Here is a 13433-nt window from a genome sequence, read left to right as displayed (position 1 = left end):
CCGCAACGTGATCGGGTTGTCTGCTCGTACCCGGTCCTTGACCTCTCCACCTCTAACTTACAGGGGAAAGCCGAAACCTGCAGTCCATGCAATGCATGCCGCCGGGGCTGGTGCTGCAGCGCAGCCTCAAGGGACGGAACCAAGCATTACTTGCGCGCGGGTTGCATTGCTCTGGCTAAAGAGGCGCTCAGGGACCGGGTGAGCGGCAGACCAAACGGGTCGCTTGTTTACGTGATCGCCACTTATTCCTGGTGCGAGTTTTGGGAGAAGCATGTGCTCGCTGGTAAAGGAACATGAGTACCCTAACCCTCCCCTTACGGCGTGCCTCGGTTGTTTGGAGCTCTGGTGGGGCGCAGTAACGTTATCTAAGGTAAGTTATACGACAAGAATGCAAAGCTGAGTGAGCACCAGGTGCCAACTCTGACGGCTTAGCTCTCGACCGTGTCCATCTTTCGTTCTCTCTACGGAATTGCTCATCTCATTAATCTGCCCTTGTGCATCTCGTGGGAATTGGTTGAGAACATGGGTCCTCATCCAGGCCAAAAGACGGTGCTCATCACAGGGTACGTGACCCGTGTGTCGTTGGGGCTGGGGGCCGAGGCCGTGGCCCGTGGCAAGGCGAGCAGTCCCGACCGGGAGTCAAGCTGTGCTAACATGTCACCGCAGCTGGTCCGTCAATCCCGATCTCTTTTGCCAGTTACGGCTTCGGGTAGCTTTTGGTTGCTCCCGATACAGTTCTTTTGCTCCCAAGTTGCTCCCGATATCCCGATTAGGGATGAACTAACTCGCATCGTTGAGCAGCACGCCCGGCGGCATCGGCCATGCGCTGGCCCTGGAGTTTCACGCCAAGGGTACCGCACTCTGAGAACCCGTACGAGAACTGACGGTGCTGATGTCTCACCAGGCCTGCACGTCATCGCCACGGCCCGTAACCCAGCCGTGCTTTCCGACATGGCTGCCATGGGCATGACCGCCCTCCCCCTGGACGTCACCGAGACGGAGAGCATCAAGGCCTGCCACGACGAAGTCGCCAAGCTCACCGGCGGCAAGCTCGACATCCTCGTCAACAACGCGTACGTCTCCCTCAGCCGCTCCTCCCTCCTGCCCCATGTCCGCGACTAGCCCTTGCCCTGAGCGCTAACTACTTCCCCCCCGGCCAGTGGCCGCACGCACACGCACCCGGCCACCGACATCGACCTGGACGACGTGCGCGAGACGTTCGAGACCAACGTGTTCGGCGTGATGGCCATGTGCAAGGCCTTCGCAGACCAGCTGATCGCGGCGCGCGGGCTGATCGTCAACATCGCGTCGCTGGCGGCCATCACGCCGTACGTCTTCGGCTCCGTCTACTGCGCCAGCAAGGGCGCCGTCACGGCCTACTCGCGCACGCTGCGCCTCGAGCTCAAGCCCTTTGGCGTGCGCGTCATGGTCGCCATGACCGGCACCGTGCGCTCGCAGATCGCCAGCCGCCCCCACCGCACCCTGCCCGAGGGCAGCATCTACATGCGCGTGAGGGCGCTGTTTGAGAGGCGCCTGACCTTCTCGCAAAACAACGCCACCATGGACACGGCCGAGTACGCGAGGAAGCTGGTGAAGAAGGCGCTGGCGCCCGAGTGGCCGCTGCTATTCCGCGCATGGTTTGGGCGGCCCGATTGGTTCTGGGCAGGTGGCATGGCAAGGGGGGCATGGCTGGGCACGTGGTTTGGCGAGTGGGTGTTCGATTTTGTCTTGTATCGCATGATCGGGATGCCGCAGCTGGAGAGGGTGCTGAGGGAGGAGGAACGGCAGAAGAAGTTGGTCTGATGGGGTGGCGCGGTTTTGCGGCAAGAACCCACAGCCTCCCATTGACAGTGCCCAGTGTCCCTCTCGATTACGACCATTTTGGCGAACAACCACGCCTCATAGAAACCTCGGCACAACGTTGTACAAGTATAATACATGAAAGGCATAGTAGGAATCGCCAGACAGGCTACGCAGCCTGATGGTGGCCTGGGAGTGCACAGCCTGGAACCCAGGCATTCATTCTCTTCTGTCCCTTTCTGCTTCAGGCGTTTGTCCTGTCTAACCAGAACTTCCAGTGCGTCTCTGCGGGAGGCTGGATGGCGGCGGGCATCAACGCGAGAGGGGAAGAAGAGAGATTCCGATGATGGCTGCTGCTGCTGGTAGGCTCATGAACAACGGTGACTTCACCAGACCCATGTGGGGAAGCAAGACTTCTTGCTGAGGCCACACCATCCGATTTGACGCCCCGTTGCAAACACCATCGTGGGGCAAGAACCGCCCAGTACACGTAGAATGCCCCCGGTCCAGCGACCAGACCAGCTCCAGGACGGTGAAAACGCGGGGTGGGTACTGCCACAGAGTTAGCTGCTGGTTCTCGGCCCCTACTTGGCGTTGCGGCAAGAAGGACAAGTATGAGCTCCATCAGGAGGTGTGGTTATAATCACAGAAGATCTCAGCCCCGTCTTGAAACATATTTTGGAACCTAATATCATCATGGTGCTCTTAAGATGCGGACTAGTTCAAACTCAAAGCAACTTACCTACTAAGGTTGACATATACCGCGTGGCTTTTTCACTGACCCAGACGCTGGCAGCGTGTGGAGGAAGCGAAGCTGAAGAATTTGGAGCTCTGGCCAGGGGCAGCTGGGGCGTGTGTTTTAAACCTGCACTGTAGCGCATGGCGGCCAATTGTGGAGCTTGAAAAGCGGGGTCCTGATAAAGGAGCTCCGATAAGACCCTTGTGCTCAAGCACCTTGCTGTCTAACCTCCATTCTTCGCCAACAACTTCCATTTCCCGAGCTCTCCGCAGGTGGATGGTTTTGATCTGCCAACTTCGCTCGCTGGTATTTTCGCACTGATATCCTTCGAGCTTTTCTTTCTTTCATTTCCGGCATTCTTGAAGATGGCCTTCTTTCTCCGACTGACGCTGCTCGCTATCGGGCTGCTTGTCGCAACCTCGATTGCGAAGCCCGTTGAGCGTCGTTTCGAGGATGAGGACGACACCCCGTTGCCGCTCGTGATTTGGCACGGTAAGCGCGCGAATCTATTCAACCTAGGTGATCAAAAAAGTAAAGTGATGTTTGCTGATTCTCTTCGGTTAGGCCTTGGCGACACCTTCAACAGCGAGGGAATGGCGCGCGTCGTCTCGATCGCCGAGGATGTCCACCCCGGAATCTTCGTCTACCCGATTCGCATGGATGATGACCCCTCGCGTGACCGGTTCGACTCCTTCGTGGGCAACGTGACTGATCATGTCGCCAAAGCCTGCGCCGACATCGCCGCGGACCCGATCCTGTCGACCGCCCCCGCAATCGATGCCCTCGGCTTCTCCCAGGGCGGCCAATTCCTGCGCGCCTACGTCGAGCGATGCAATAAGCCCCCCGTCCGCAGCCTCATCACTTTCGGCTCGCAGCACAATGGCATCACCACCTTCCGTGAATGTGCTGTGACCGACTGGGTCTGCCGCATCGCGATGGCCGCGCTGAAGGGCGATGTCTGGAGCCAGGCGGTGCAGAGCAAGCTGGTGCCCGCGCAGTACTACCGCAACCCGGACGAGTACGAGCAGTACCTGGAGCATTCCAACTTCCTCGCGGACATCAACAACGAGCGGGCGACGAAGAACGAGGCGTACAAGAAGAACATTGAAAAGCTCGAGAGCTTCGTCATGTACATGTTCGAGGAGGATAAGACTGTCATCCCGAAGGAGTCGGCCTGGTTCGGCGAGGTCAACGGCACTGAGAGCACGCCGCTGCGCGCGCGTAAGCTGTACTCGGAGGATTGGCTCGGCCTGCGCGCTCTCGACCGCAAGGGCGGGCTCAAGTTCCGCACGGCACCCGGCGAGCACATGAAGCTGTCGGAAGAGTTGTTGAAGGAGGCCTTTGCCGAGTTTTACGGGCCGCTGAAGCGTAGCTCGGCGTCGCGCCCGCGGCCGGGGGGTGGCGATGACCTTTGAGGGTTTGTAACAATCACCCTCTGTTTCCCTTCACCGCACATATCCTGTCACATCACATTGGGCGCATGGGTTCTGGGTAGGAGTTCGGGTGCCTGGGTAGTTGTGGCGGAAGGACAGCGACTCGCGAAATGTTTGTCTGTTCCGCGTCTCGGCGGTGATGGGTACCAGGCGAATCGGGAACTGGGTTAGGGAACTTTGTGGGACGGGAGACATACGTGGAGCAATGGAGTTCACAGGTCAGGTCGTATTCCCGTTAGGTAATGCACTCGAGAATCTTCTCCCAGTCCGTCACGCCCCGCTGGTTGGCATGGAGGATCTGTCTGGTCCCGCGCAGGGTTCCGGAGAGACGGAGCGAAAAACCCATGACACAGGTGTTTTTTTTCTCCCGTTTTCTTTGCTTGCCGAAGCAGCGACGTTCCCCGGTGAGGCAAAATCTTCCCGACAGACCTGCTCACTCCTTTCTTCTCTCCAACTGCCATGGTGTGGTGCCCTGACAATATGCGGGCACATCCGCCCCCGGAGTTGGTTGTGGGGTCCAATGCCGCGGCTGCTTAAGCGAAGGAACGAAAAAACGCGTCTTCGGTGTAGATGGAGAACCCGCCTTTTCAGGAGGCTGGAGACGGAGGAAAAACGGAGAAAATAAGAGCCAGTCTCCCTTGAGCGCCAATGTTGTAGCAATGGCTGGCACAATTCAATACTTGGCGGCTCTCTTCAGAAACTACCACTTGATTTTCAAGTGATTATTCGTTAAGGGGTTCGAACCTCGTGAACGAGGCACATGATTGAAGAGTTGCAATGCGGGCGTAAGGCACGTCATTCAGGGGGGAAGGCTGTTACCGCCTGCACTACAGCGCTGTTTCAGTGGTTGAGCCACTAACAAGCCCTGGGTCAGCGCTGATGGGCCCTGCCTCGGGGAAACGACGCGCTCTGGCTGGGCGGACCGGGAACACGCCAAGCGCGATTGCACAGGGCTCCTCTTAACGAAATCGCGTTCCTGCAACGGCACGGTCCCGCCGACACGGCCACGACCTGCAACTCTTAAATAGCAAAATCCCCACCCCCGGCACACTTCGGGCCTCCCTCGCACGCGGCCACCTCTGCCAAATTTGGACCACCAGGAGAACAGCGTTTTTGTTCTTGTTCTCGATTCTGCGTTGTGTTTGGTTCAAGCTCTCGCTTCTCTTCTGTTCCATTCTGCGCTTGCTCGACTTACAGGTAAAAACGCGAGCCTTGCGCGAGTCTGACTGGGGAAAAGGCCCGCAATCGACGCGTTTTTGACGTGACTGTCACTCCCCAACTGTCGGTGCGCACTTTTCAACGTGTTCCCGACCTCACTGGAGCTTCCACCCCCCATATTTGTCATGATCGCGGCGTGACGACGGTCGAGACATGGATTCCTCCCCGGTGACGAGCAGCAAGGCGCCGGAGCCCACACTACCCACCGTGGCGGGCGTGAAGCGGCCTGCCCCGTCTCTGCTTCCGCCCTTCGAACCGCTGTCGTCTTCCCCAGGCCTGCCACGGCCCGCGAAGCGGCACGCCAACTCCCAAGCCTTTCTCAAGTACCCCACGCCGGCCCCGACTTCGAGCACCGGCATCCTCTCGTCGAGCCCACCGCGTCTCGGGTCGCGGCCCGCGGCGCAGCGGACGCTGTCGACCTCATCCGAGCGCGCCCCGCTCACTGCTGTCGCGTCGGTGGAGCTCAAGGAGAACGGAGAGACGCTGCTCATGGGTCGGTCTAGCAGCTCATCGCACTACCAGCTCTCGACCAACCGCCTGATCAGCCGCGTCCACGTCAAGGCGCGTTATATCGCGGCCACGCAACCCCTCGAGCCCAACAAGATAGAGATCGTCTGTAACGGATGGAACGGGCTGAAGCTGCACTGCCAGGGCCAGACGTGGGAGTTGGCGAAGGGGGATTCGTTCACGTCGGAGACGGAGGGCGCCGAGATCATGCTTGACGTGCAAGACGCGAGGGTGTTCGTGCGATGGCCACGTAAGGATAAGGACCAAGACGGGTTGGGCCATCTGAGTGATTCCTCGTGGGACGAGTCTCCGCGCCCCAGGGCTGCCCGTGGCGGTGCCGGCTCGGAGTTGCATGGCAGTCCGCTCAGGAGAGCGGCGCCGATTCGAAGTCCGGAGTCGCCCACGCCGGCTAACGTGTCGAGCTCAAATGCAAGCCTGGACAGCCTGCTGCCGCGCCACAGCGAGGAGGACGACGAGCCGGTAGAGATCTATGAAGATCCCAGCGCCGACGAGAAGGAGTCGCCGTCGCGGACCAAGTCCCGGAACGCCGAAGCAAGTTTCATGACGCAAGTCGGTGAGAGCTTCTCGAGCGATTTGAGCGATCCTCAATCGGACGGAGAGAACGACCCCAACGAGGAGAACGACCCCGTCATCCACTCGTTCGGCCCGTTCGGAGCCAGCATCTCCAGCCGTTTTGCAACCTCCTCAACCCTCTCGCCGAGAAAGCCTGCCCGGACTCCCCCCCGCTCCGTCCTGGAGTCTTCCCCCTTCCCTCCGTCCAAACTCCCAGGCCCATCAGACTCCAACGCAAAGGTGACCGCCGACCCCTCGTCCAACACGTCCGGCCCGCTCAGCGGCCTCAGCGCGGAGGCCATCGCCACCATCACCCACCACGTGGTCAACCAGCTGGCCTTCTCGCGCCTGTCGTCGACCCCGCTGTCGACCATCATGAACAACCTGCCGGCGGAGGAGCGCAAGGGCGTGAGCCGGGAGCAGCTGCGCGCCATCATTGAGTCGACGGCCTGCGTGGGCATCATCCGGCGGCAGGGCAAGGACGCGGCGGGCAAGCCGCTCGAGAGCGAGTACTACTACACGCCGGAGCTGGACGAGGACGAGAACCGGCGGCTGGCCGTGACGGACGGGCTGCGCAAGCCGAGCTTGCGGAATTGTCGGAAGCAGCACAAGGTGAGTTCTGCCTTCCGCTCTCTCCGTTGTGTTTCCCCCGTTCATATGCTGTGCTGTTTGGATGGGGTGTGTGGGCTGATGGCGGTTTGTTTTCCGTTTGTCTGCAGCAATACTACTGGAAGCGGCCCCGCACCCCTTAAATCAACAACGCAACACCGCCTCTGGGCCTCTTGCTGCGAGAACCGCGCCCAGCGCTGTATCCTTATATTCGGTTGTCGTCGCCGCCCTCTCCTGCCTTCCTGGGGACACCGACATGCCCTTGGTGGCGGGATAGGGGGCCTTTGCTAGCGACATGTGCTCAGGAGAACCCCTGTCCCCCTGGTTATTTTCCTTTCCTGTCTGATATTTTGCTGGACACCTCACCTACCTGTACCCCCTCTATCCGTTTGCTTTGGGAGGAGCTGCATAGCGCAAGGCGTAATGTTGTCGGTTGTATACTTGCTTCGGCTGTTCGTTTGCACAACCATTTGCTGGGATACCGCGCATGCGACTGTCCTTGGTCTTGCTGGGAAGGGCTGAGAGGAGAGACCAAAATGGAGGTTTGCATGTGGATGGGAGGATGGGTGCAGGGAAGCAAGAGAGTATTGTCATCTTGTATGGTCTTGATGTCGGTGTACTACATTATGGTTATGGAGGAGCAGATGGACAAGCTTGGGGCCACTCTGTATTTGTTTGTGGTTGCTGGAATGAGTGCCACGGTGACCTATCTATTGTCTGGAGCACAATAACAAACGGGGCGTTAGAACGCTGTCTGGACGATGACGGACACATCGGACGGATGAGTTCTCACGTGCCCCTGACCGGAGGAGTAAACAGAATGCCCCACTGTGCACTGGCCCCACTTGCCCCTTTTGGTAGGCAGCAGGGGTAAGCTTATCGGCGTCGGCGCTAATGTTATCCGTAGCTAGGCGGAAAAAACCTGCCTCCGGATAAGGCCAAATTTCTCGAGGATCTTCGATATCGAATCAATCCGAAGGAAAACCGCAGGAGGGCGATTTGATTTGCGACGATCGACGACATCACGACATTGCCGGGAACTTGCCAACTGCCACGATGTCGAAGTCTGCAGTCGTTGCAAAAGGGGCTGATTCCCTAGTCCCTGTCGACCCCGATCAAACGCTGAAAGCCTGCAAAGCGCTCGTCGCGCACATCAAGAAGAGCGCGGCAGCCCCCCGCAACGACGGCAAGCAGAACCTGCTCGCTGACGAGGAGTCGACGGTCGCTGAGACGCCGGTGTGGCTTACGCTTACCACCAAGAAACACATCCATGATTCGCACCGTAGGTCGCCAGGCGTAGACAGGCGCAGCCCGGCCGAAGATGTTCGACGGGACACCGTGATGAGAGATGGCCCGAGCTGATGTCTGTTCAGGTCTCCAGCCCGGCAAGATCGTGCTCCCCCACTCGCTGAACGACAAAGAAGAGCTCAGCGTCTGCTTAATAACAGCGGACCCGCAGCGCTGGTACAAGAATGCGGTCGCCGATGGGTTCCCCGAGGACCTGCGGGCCAAGATCGGCAGGGTAATCGACATCAGCCACATCAGGGCTAAGTTTAAGGCGTTCGAGGCCCAGCGCAAACTCTTCAGTGAACACGACGTCTTCCTCGCCGACGACCGCATCATCAACCGGCTGCCCAAGGCGCTCGGCAAGACTTTCTACAAGACGACGACAAAACGGCCAATTCCCGTCGTGTTGATGGCGCAGCGGGACAAGGTCGACGGCAAGCGGGTACCAGCCCCGAAGGGCAAGAAGACGAAGCGTGACCCGGCGGAGAACGTCAACGCCCGCCCGATCCCCGAGATCGTGAACGAGGTTCAGAGGGCCATCGGCGCGGCGCTGGTGCACCTGAGCCCGTCGAGCAACACGGCGGTCAAGGTTGGGTACGCGAGCTGGGAACCGGAGAAGCTGGCGGCGAACATCGACACGGTGGTGCGCGAAATGGTGGAGCGCTTTGTGCCGCAGAAGTGGCAGAACGTGCGCAACATCTACATCAAGGGCCCCCAGACGGCGGCGCTGCCCATCTATCAGACGGACGAGCTCTGGCTTGACGACTCCAAGGTGGTCCCCGACGGGCAGGAGCCGCCGAGCGCGCTGCCGGGCAAGCACCAGGCGAAGGTGGCGGAGAAGCCCAACATTGGCAAGAAGCGCAAGCCGCTTCCCGCCGAGCCCGAGGAGCCCGCGGAGACACCTGCCAAGGAGGAGCCGCCCAAGAAGAAGGCCAAGAAGGCGCTCCCGGAGAGCAACGATGACAGACTGGACAAGGAGATTGCGGAGCGGAAGGCCAAACTGAAGAAGCAGAAGGCCGCGGCGAAAAAGAAGGTGGCCGATATCTAAGCGGTAATTGCTCGGTTTTGCATCGTGCTCGGAGTTCCGGAGTCCCGGGAGAGGAAAAGGCGGCGGGGTTTACAGCTGTGAAACATCTTGAACTTGGACCTAGAAGCTACGGTACTAGATCGTTTTTGAAGTTGGCTCGGGTTGTTGGGTGTATCACTTTGCGTCTGATACTGGTGTTTCCAGACACCTGCTTCGCCATTCTGGCTCATTGATATACGCTGTGTGACGAGAACAGCAACCAATGGTTGTGAAACTTGCCGGCAACCGTCGCCACGACATCCGAGACTGGGCTGGGGTTGCTGGTTGTTGGAGGGAGACACGCCGCCGTGTCCCAGAGAGAGCCATCCACGGAAAACAGAGCGACGGGTCGAACAACGGCTGGAGAGAGTCTCGCTGCCCCATGCTGGGACTCTCGAAGTCTCCTTTCCGAGTGTTGAAGAAAGGTGTTCCAACAAGCGATAGCGATGTGTGCGAAGGACGGATGACAACAAATCTCACCCCCTGGACCGGCGCGCTACGGGCGGTCCACTTTCTCTGCGGAGGCGGGACCGCCCCCCACATCGACACGTGGGGAGAACCAGGGTATCGGGTACCTTCATCCCCTTCATCACCGGCGGCCTGCTCGTCACTCGGAACAGATGGTCTCGTGTAATGATCAAGCCATTATAAAGACAGACTAGTTAGTGGACGCCAGCATCTCGCCATTGTCCCACCTAAGTTGCTTACCCGGGGCTGAGGTAAGAAGACCCTCTCGACCGGGTCCGCGCGACTGGGAGCGGCAGGGTGCGCAGCAGGCATGCTGTCACGAGCTGGGCTGGCCCACTCTTTCCCCCAGCTGCAGCTGTTCCCCCAGCCAGCTTGCGACCACAAACAACTGCCGAGAGCCGTCTGCGTATCAACTGATCGGCCCCGCACGGGACGACATCGCGCCACTTGTTAACTTCCCTCATCGCTTCCCGAAGGGGGTTCTGTGTAACGCCTCATAGTGTATTCCGTATTTGGGGCGCCTTGCCGCGTAAATGACGGTCCTGCCTCTTTTCCGCAGCCGGGCGGAAGCGGACATACGGCGGGAATGGCGACTCACGGTACTACCCTGTCTTGCGACAGGAGAATCACGGTGGCTCGAATGGCGTCGACCGGAGCCATGACTCTCGGATTCACAAGGGATAACTAACTGGTGTTGGTGTTGGTGTTCGTGGAGCTTAAGGTTGGCTCCACCTCGGCCACGCTTTGTGGTTTCTCCCCGCCATGCCCCCCAGCCCAGCCTGGCCTCGCAGTCTAGTTTTGATGTCCGAATACCTCAGCCCCTGATTGGACCTGCGGTTGATGCATCCGCCCGCCGGTTTACGATCTGCGAGCCATCCCATGCAGCCAATGACCCGGACGGGCGGGCGGGCGAACGACAAGGGTGTGCTCACAGCTGGCCGGAACTGGTTTGTGGTCTTGTTGGCGGATAACTGTCCAGTTTCGTTACGTGTGTACACTCGTGTGGTTGCAAGCGAGGAACTGGGTCGGCAGATGCCTCCCGGCCTGTGCTCGGCACGCGCTCCCATCGGAGGTGGAGGGGTGTGCTCGGGAAGCCAGCTGGGTACTACTGGCTAAATAACTCCCAGGGCCGCCGCCGCTTAACGGCGTCCTGGCCCGCAACACCAAGCTTCTTATTAATCTCCTGACGCGGGCAGCTTCAACAGTTGCCGTCCTGAGCCCCCCGTCCCCTTCGGACCTAAAGTGTAGTAGTCGACGTTCAGGTTCAACAACCCCTGATTCCCTCGTCATCACCTTTCCGCCCCGGCCCCCCCTCTCCGCCGCCCGGCCAGGCAGCCACGGCCACCATCAACACCAGCACACCTCCACCAACATGGGAATCCTCAAGAGCAGGGGCAGCGATGTCCCGGAGACGAAGACCCTCGTCGGGACCGCGGTGGCCTTCCTCGCCGCGCACTGGGCGGTCGCCCTCTTCTCTGCCCTCTTTTTGAGGGCATTGTACAGGCGCTACGCGTCGCCGCTGCGCAAATACCCGGGGCCCTTCCTCGCCTCCTTCACGCGGCTCTGGAAAGTCAAGTCGACGGCGTCCGGGCGCACGCACCTGGACCACATCGAGCTGCACCGCAAGTACGGGCCGGTGGTGCGCATCGCGCCGAACGAGGTGTCGGTGTCGTCGCCGGAGGCCGCGCGCACACTGCTGAGCGCGGGCAAGCGCTTCTTCAAGACGCCCTTCTACGGCGTCTTCCCGCCGCCCGAGAACCCGGACATCTTCACCGAGACGCGCGAGGACGTGCACGCGATCAAGAAGCGCGTCGCCAACGTGCCCTACAGCATGGCCGCCATGCAGCAGCTGAGCCCCTTCATCGACGACACGATCGAGTTGCTGATCAAGAAGATCGACGAGCACATCGCCGCCCGCCGCGGCGTCTTCGACCTGGGCGACTACCTGCACTACTTCGCCTTCGACGTGCTCGGCGAGGTCGCCTTCAGCCGCAGCTTCGGCTTCCTCGCCGAGGGCCGCGACGTGGACAACGCCATCAAGACCATCGACAAGTCGCAGGTGTACAACGGCATCGTCGGCCAGGTGCCCGAGCTCGACCACCTGCTGCGCAGGAACCCGCTGTGGCAGTTCGTGCCCTGGCTGAGCACCAAGAACGCGCTCATCACCCGCATGGCGCTCGAGGAGATGGCCCGCCGCCAGCCGTTCGATAAGGAGAACGGCGGGCTGCTGCGCAGCGGCGACGGCCGGCAGGATCTGATGGCCAGCTTGATCCAGGGGCATTTGAAGGACCCGGAGAAGTTCGGGGAGGGCGACGTGTTTGCCGTGGCTCACGGCGCCATGTAAGTTGTTGTTGTTGTTGACTTCCCGGGAGGGGGATGAACTCTGATTATGGCTCTTTGCTGACGCTTCTGCCCCAGCTTCGCCGGCTCCGACTCGACGGCCTCGACGATGCAGTCCTTCTTCTGGCACGTGCTGGACTGCCCGCGGGCGTACCAGGGCATCGTGCGGGAGCTGCAGGAGGCCGTGCGCGCGGGCACCATCCCCGCCGAGGGCAACCTGACGTGGAACCAGGCGCAGAACCTGCCGTACCTGCAGGCCTGCCTCAAGGAGGCCATGCGCGTGCGCCCGGCCGTCGGCCTCAACATCACCCGCCTCGTCCCGCCCGAGGGCGCCGAGCTGGACGGCCACTTCTTCCCCGGCGGCACCGCCATCGCCTGCAACGGCTGGGTGCTGCACCGCGACAAGGAGATCTTTGGCCAGGACGCCGACGACTTCCGCCCCGAGCGCTGGCTGGAGGACGAGGAGCGCGCGAAGCGCATGGAGCGCTACATGTTCCAGGTGAGTCTGATTAGATATCGATCCGTCCTTCGCCCGTGTGGTGCGTTGGGGAAGAAATCTAACTTGATTTGTTTCTCCAGTTCGGCGGCGGCAGCCACCTGTGCATCGGGCGCAACCTGGCGCTGCTCGAGATCAACAAGGTCGTGCCCCGGTTGCTGCGCGACTACCGCTTCGAGCTCGCGCACCCGGGTCGCCCGCTCAAGGCCAACGCGTCCTTCTTCGTCGTTCAGTCTGGGTTGGAGGTGAACATCAGGAAGGCGTAGGCACCAATGCATGTTGAAGGACGGAAGCGTTGATGGTTGACATCCCTTGCTGGGGTGGCACATGCGGGAAGACGGAGAGGGTATTGGCAAAGAAATGAGGAAATGTTGTGAAACGACATGGCACGAAATGGTCGGCGAGGATGGCTGGGTAGGAGTTTACCGGTTTCCATAGCCTGGCGTGCAGCAGTAGGTCGTACATATTCGATTGACTTGTATACATGGATCTGTTGATCCAGCACCTTGGCATCACCTCTTTGATTATTTCTCCCTTTTAGCCAACCCCGTTTCTCCTTGTTCCGTCATCCATCATCTTTCTTTCTCTTTCCTTTGGAGGAATCCTGTCCAGAGTGGTGGGCAGGCGGGCGACTGAGGAGATCTTTTGCTTCGCTGGGCCACAACATGGCAGATGATGTGACCATAGCATGGTGCTCGAGTGGGCCTATGTACGGAGGTATTGTCACGAGCTTTGCAGTGGACACAAGCTTGCCGCCACGGCTGGCGCCATGGCTGGGATCTGGTACATGGAGTTCCTTCGTTTCCCTGCTCTCCTTGATGCCGCTACCCGGCAACAGTAACTTCGTGTGTCCCGAGATTCCGGTCCCCGTGCCAACCAGGATTTTGGGGACCCGTG

At 60.1% G+C, this 13433-nt stretch overlaps 5 protein-coding genes across 5 annotated transcripts; all 5 read left to right on the top strand.

Annotated features, from left to right (window-relative positions):
- Window positions 1-349: 349 nt before the first annotated feature.
- On the top strand, window positions 350-1924 carry THITE_2114279 (uncharacterized protein). The gene is made up of 4 exons (XM_003652574.1): window positions 350-565; window positions 801-851; window positions 905-1073; window positions 1161-1924. Exons 1-4 carry the CDS (start codon window positions 523-525, stop codon window positions 1801-1803), a joined length of 906 nt encoding a protein of 301 aa, XP_003652622.1. The 5' UTR covers window positions 350-522; the 3' UTR covers window positions 1804-1924.
- Window positions 1925-2786: 862 nt separating this feature from the next.
- THITE_2077826 (uncharacterized protein) lies at window positions 2787-4236 on the top strand. The gene is made up of 2 exons (XM_003652573.1): window positions 2787-3031; window positions 3104-4236. Exons 1-2 carry the CDS (start codon window positions 2905-2907, stop codon window positions 3952-3954), a joined length of 978 nt encoding a protein of 325 aa, XP_003652621.1. The 5' UTR covers window positions 2787-2904; the 3' UTR covers window positions 3955-4236.
- A 1009-nt stretch (window positions 4237-5245) lies between these two features.
- On the top strand, window positions 5246-7268 carry THITE_2114273 (uncharacterized protein). Its single transcript, XM_003652572.1, has one exon. It carries the CDS (start codon window positions 5344-5346, stop codon window positions 7168-7170), a length of 1827 nt encoding a protein of 608 aa, XP_003652620.1. The 5' UTR covers window positions 5246-5343; the 3' UTR covers window positions 7171-7268.
- Window positions 7269-7822: 554 nt separating this feature from the next.
- On the top strand, window positions 7823-9335 carry THITE_2114270 (uncharacterized protein). The gene is made up of 2 exons (XM_003652571.1): window positions 7823-8161; window positions 8253-9335. The coding sequence occupies exons 1-2, from the start codon at window positions 7936-7938 to the stop codon at window positions 9212-9214; spliced, it is 1188 nt and encodes a 395-aa protein (XP_003652619.1). The 5' UTR covers window positions 7823-7935; the 3' UTR covers window positions 9215-9335.
- A 1442-nt stretch (window positions 9336-10777) lies between these two features.
- On the top strand, window positions 10778-13100 carry THITE_2114269 (uncharacterized protein). The gene is made up of 3 exons (XM_003652570.1): window positions 10778-12040; window positions 12119-12539; window positions 12620-13100. The coding sequence occupies exons 1-3, from the start codon at window positions 11073-11075 to the stop codon at window positions 12800-12802; spliced, it is 1572 nt and encodes a 523-aa protein (XP_003652618.1). The 5' UTR covers window positions 10778-11072; the 3' UTR covers window positions 12803-13100.
- The last annotated feature ends 333 nt before the right edge of the window (window positions 13101-13433 follow it).

The sequence above is a fragment of the Thermothielavioides terrestris genome, chromosome 2, assembly GCF_000226115.1.
Source record: "Thermothielavioides terrestris NRRL 8126 chromosome 2, complete sequence".
Lineage (NCBI taxonomy): Eukaryota > Fungi > Ascomycota > Sordariomycetes > Sordariales > Chaetomiaceae > Thermothielavioides > Thermothielavioides terrestris.
The sequence above is the reverse complement of the archived record's forward strand: the minus strand, read 5'-3'. Positions and strand labels throughout refer to the sequence as shown.

Bases quoted from the DNA above. Each gene is read 5' to 3' on its own strand.
- THITE_2114279 (XM_003652574.1), top strand. From the start codon at position 523: ATGGGTCCTCATCCAGGCCAAAAGACGGTGCTCATCACAGGGT. The intron at 566-800 runs ACGTGACCCGTG...CATCGTTGAGCA, and splicing joins GACGGTGCTCATCACAGGGT to GCACGCCCGGCGGCATCGGC. The intron at 852-904 runs GTACCGCACTCT...ATGTCTCACCAG, and splicing joins CCTGGAGTTTCACGCCAAGG to GCCTGCACGTCATCGCCACG.
- THITE_2077826 (XM_003652573.1), top strand. From the start codon at position 2,905: ATGGCCTTCTTTCTCCGACTGACGCTGCTCGCTATCGGGCTGCTTGTC. The intron at 3,032-3,103 runs GTAAGCGCGCGA...CTCTTCGGTTAG, and splicing joins GCCGCTCGTGATTTGGCACG to GCCTTGGCGACACCTTCAAC.
- THITE_2114273 (XM_003652572.1), top strand. From the start codon at position 5,344: ATGGATTCCTCCCCGGTGACGAGCAGCAAGGCGCCGGAGCCCACACTA.
- THITE_2114270 (XM_003652571.1), top strand. From the start codon at position 7,936: ATGTCGAAGTCTGCAGTCGTTGCAAAAGGGGCTGATTCCCTAGTCCCT. The intron at 8,162-8,252 runs GTAGGTCGCCAG...ATGTCTGTTCAG, and splicing joins ACACATCCATGATTCGCACC to GTCTCCAGCCCGGCAAGATC.
- THITE_2114269 (XM_003652570.1), top strand. From the start codon at position 11,073: ATGGGAATCCTCAAGAGCAGGGGCAGCGATGTCCCGGAGACGAAGACC. The intron at 12,041-12,118 runs GTAAGTTGTTGT...CTTCTGCCCCAG, and splicing joins GCCGTGGCTCACGGCGCCAT to CTTCGCCGGCTCCGACTCGA. The intron at 12,540-12,619 runs GTGAGTCTGATT...TTGTTTCTCCAG, and splicing joins TGGAGCGCTACATGTTCCAG to TTCGGCGGCGGCAGCCACCT.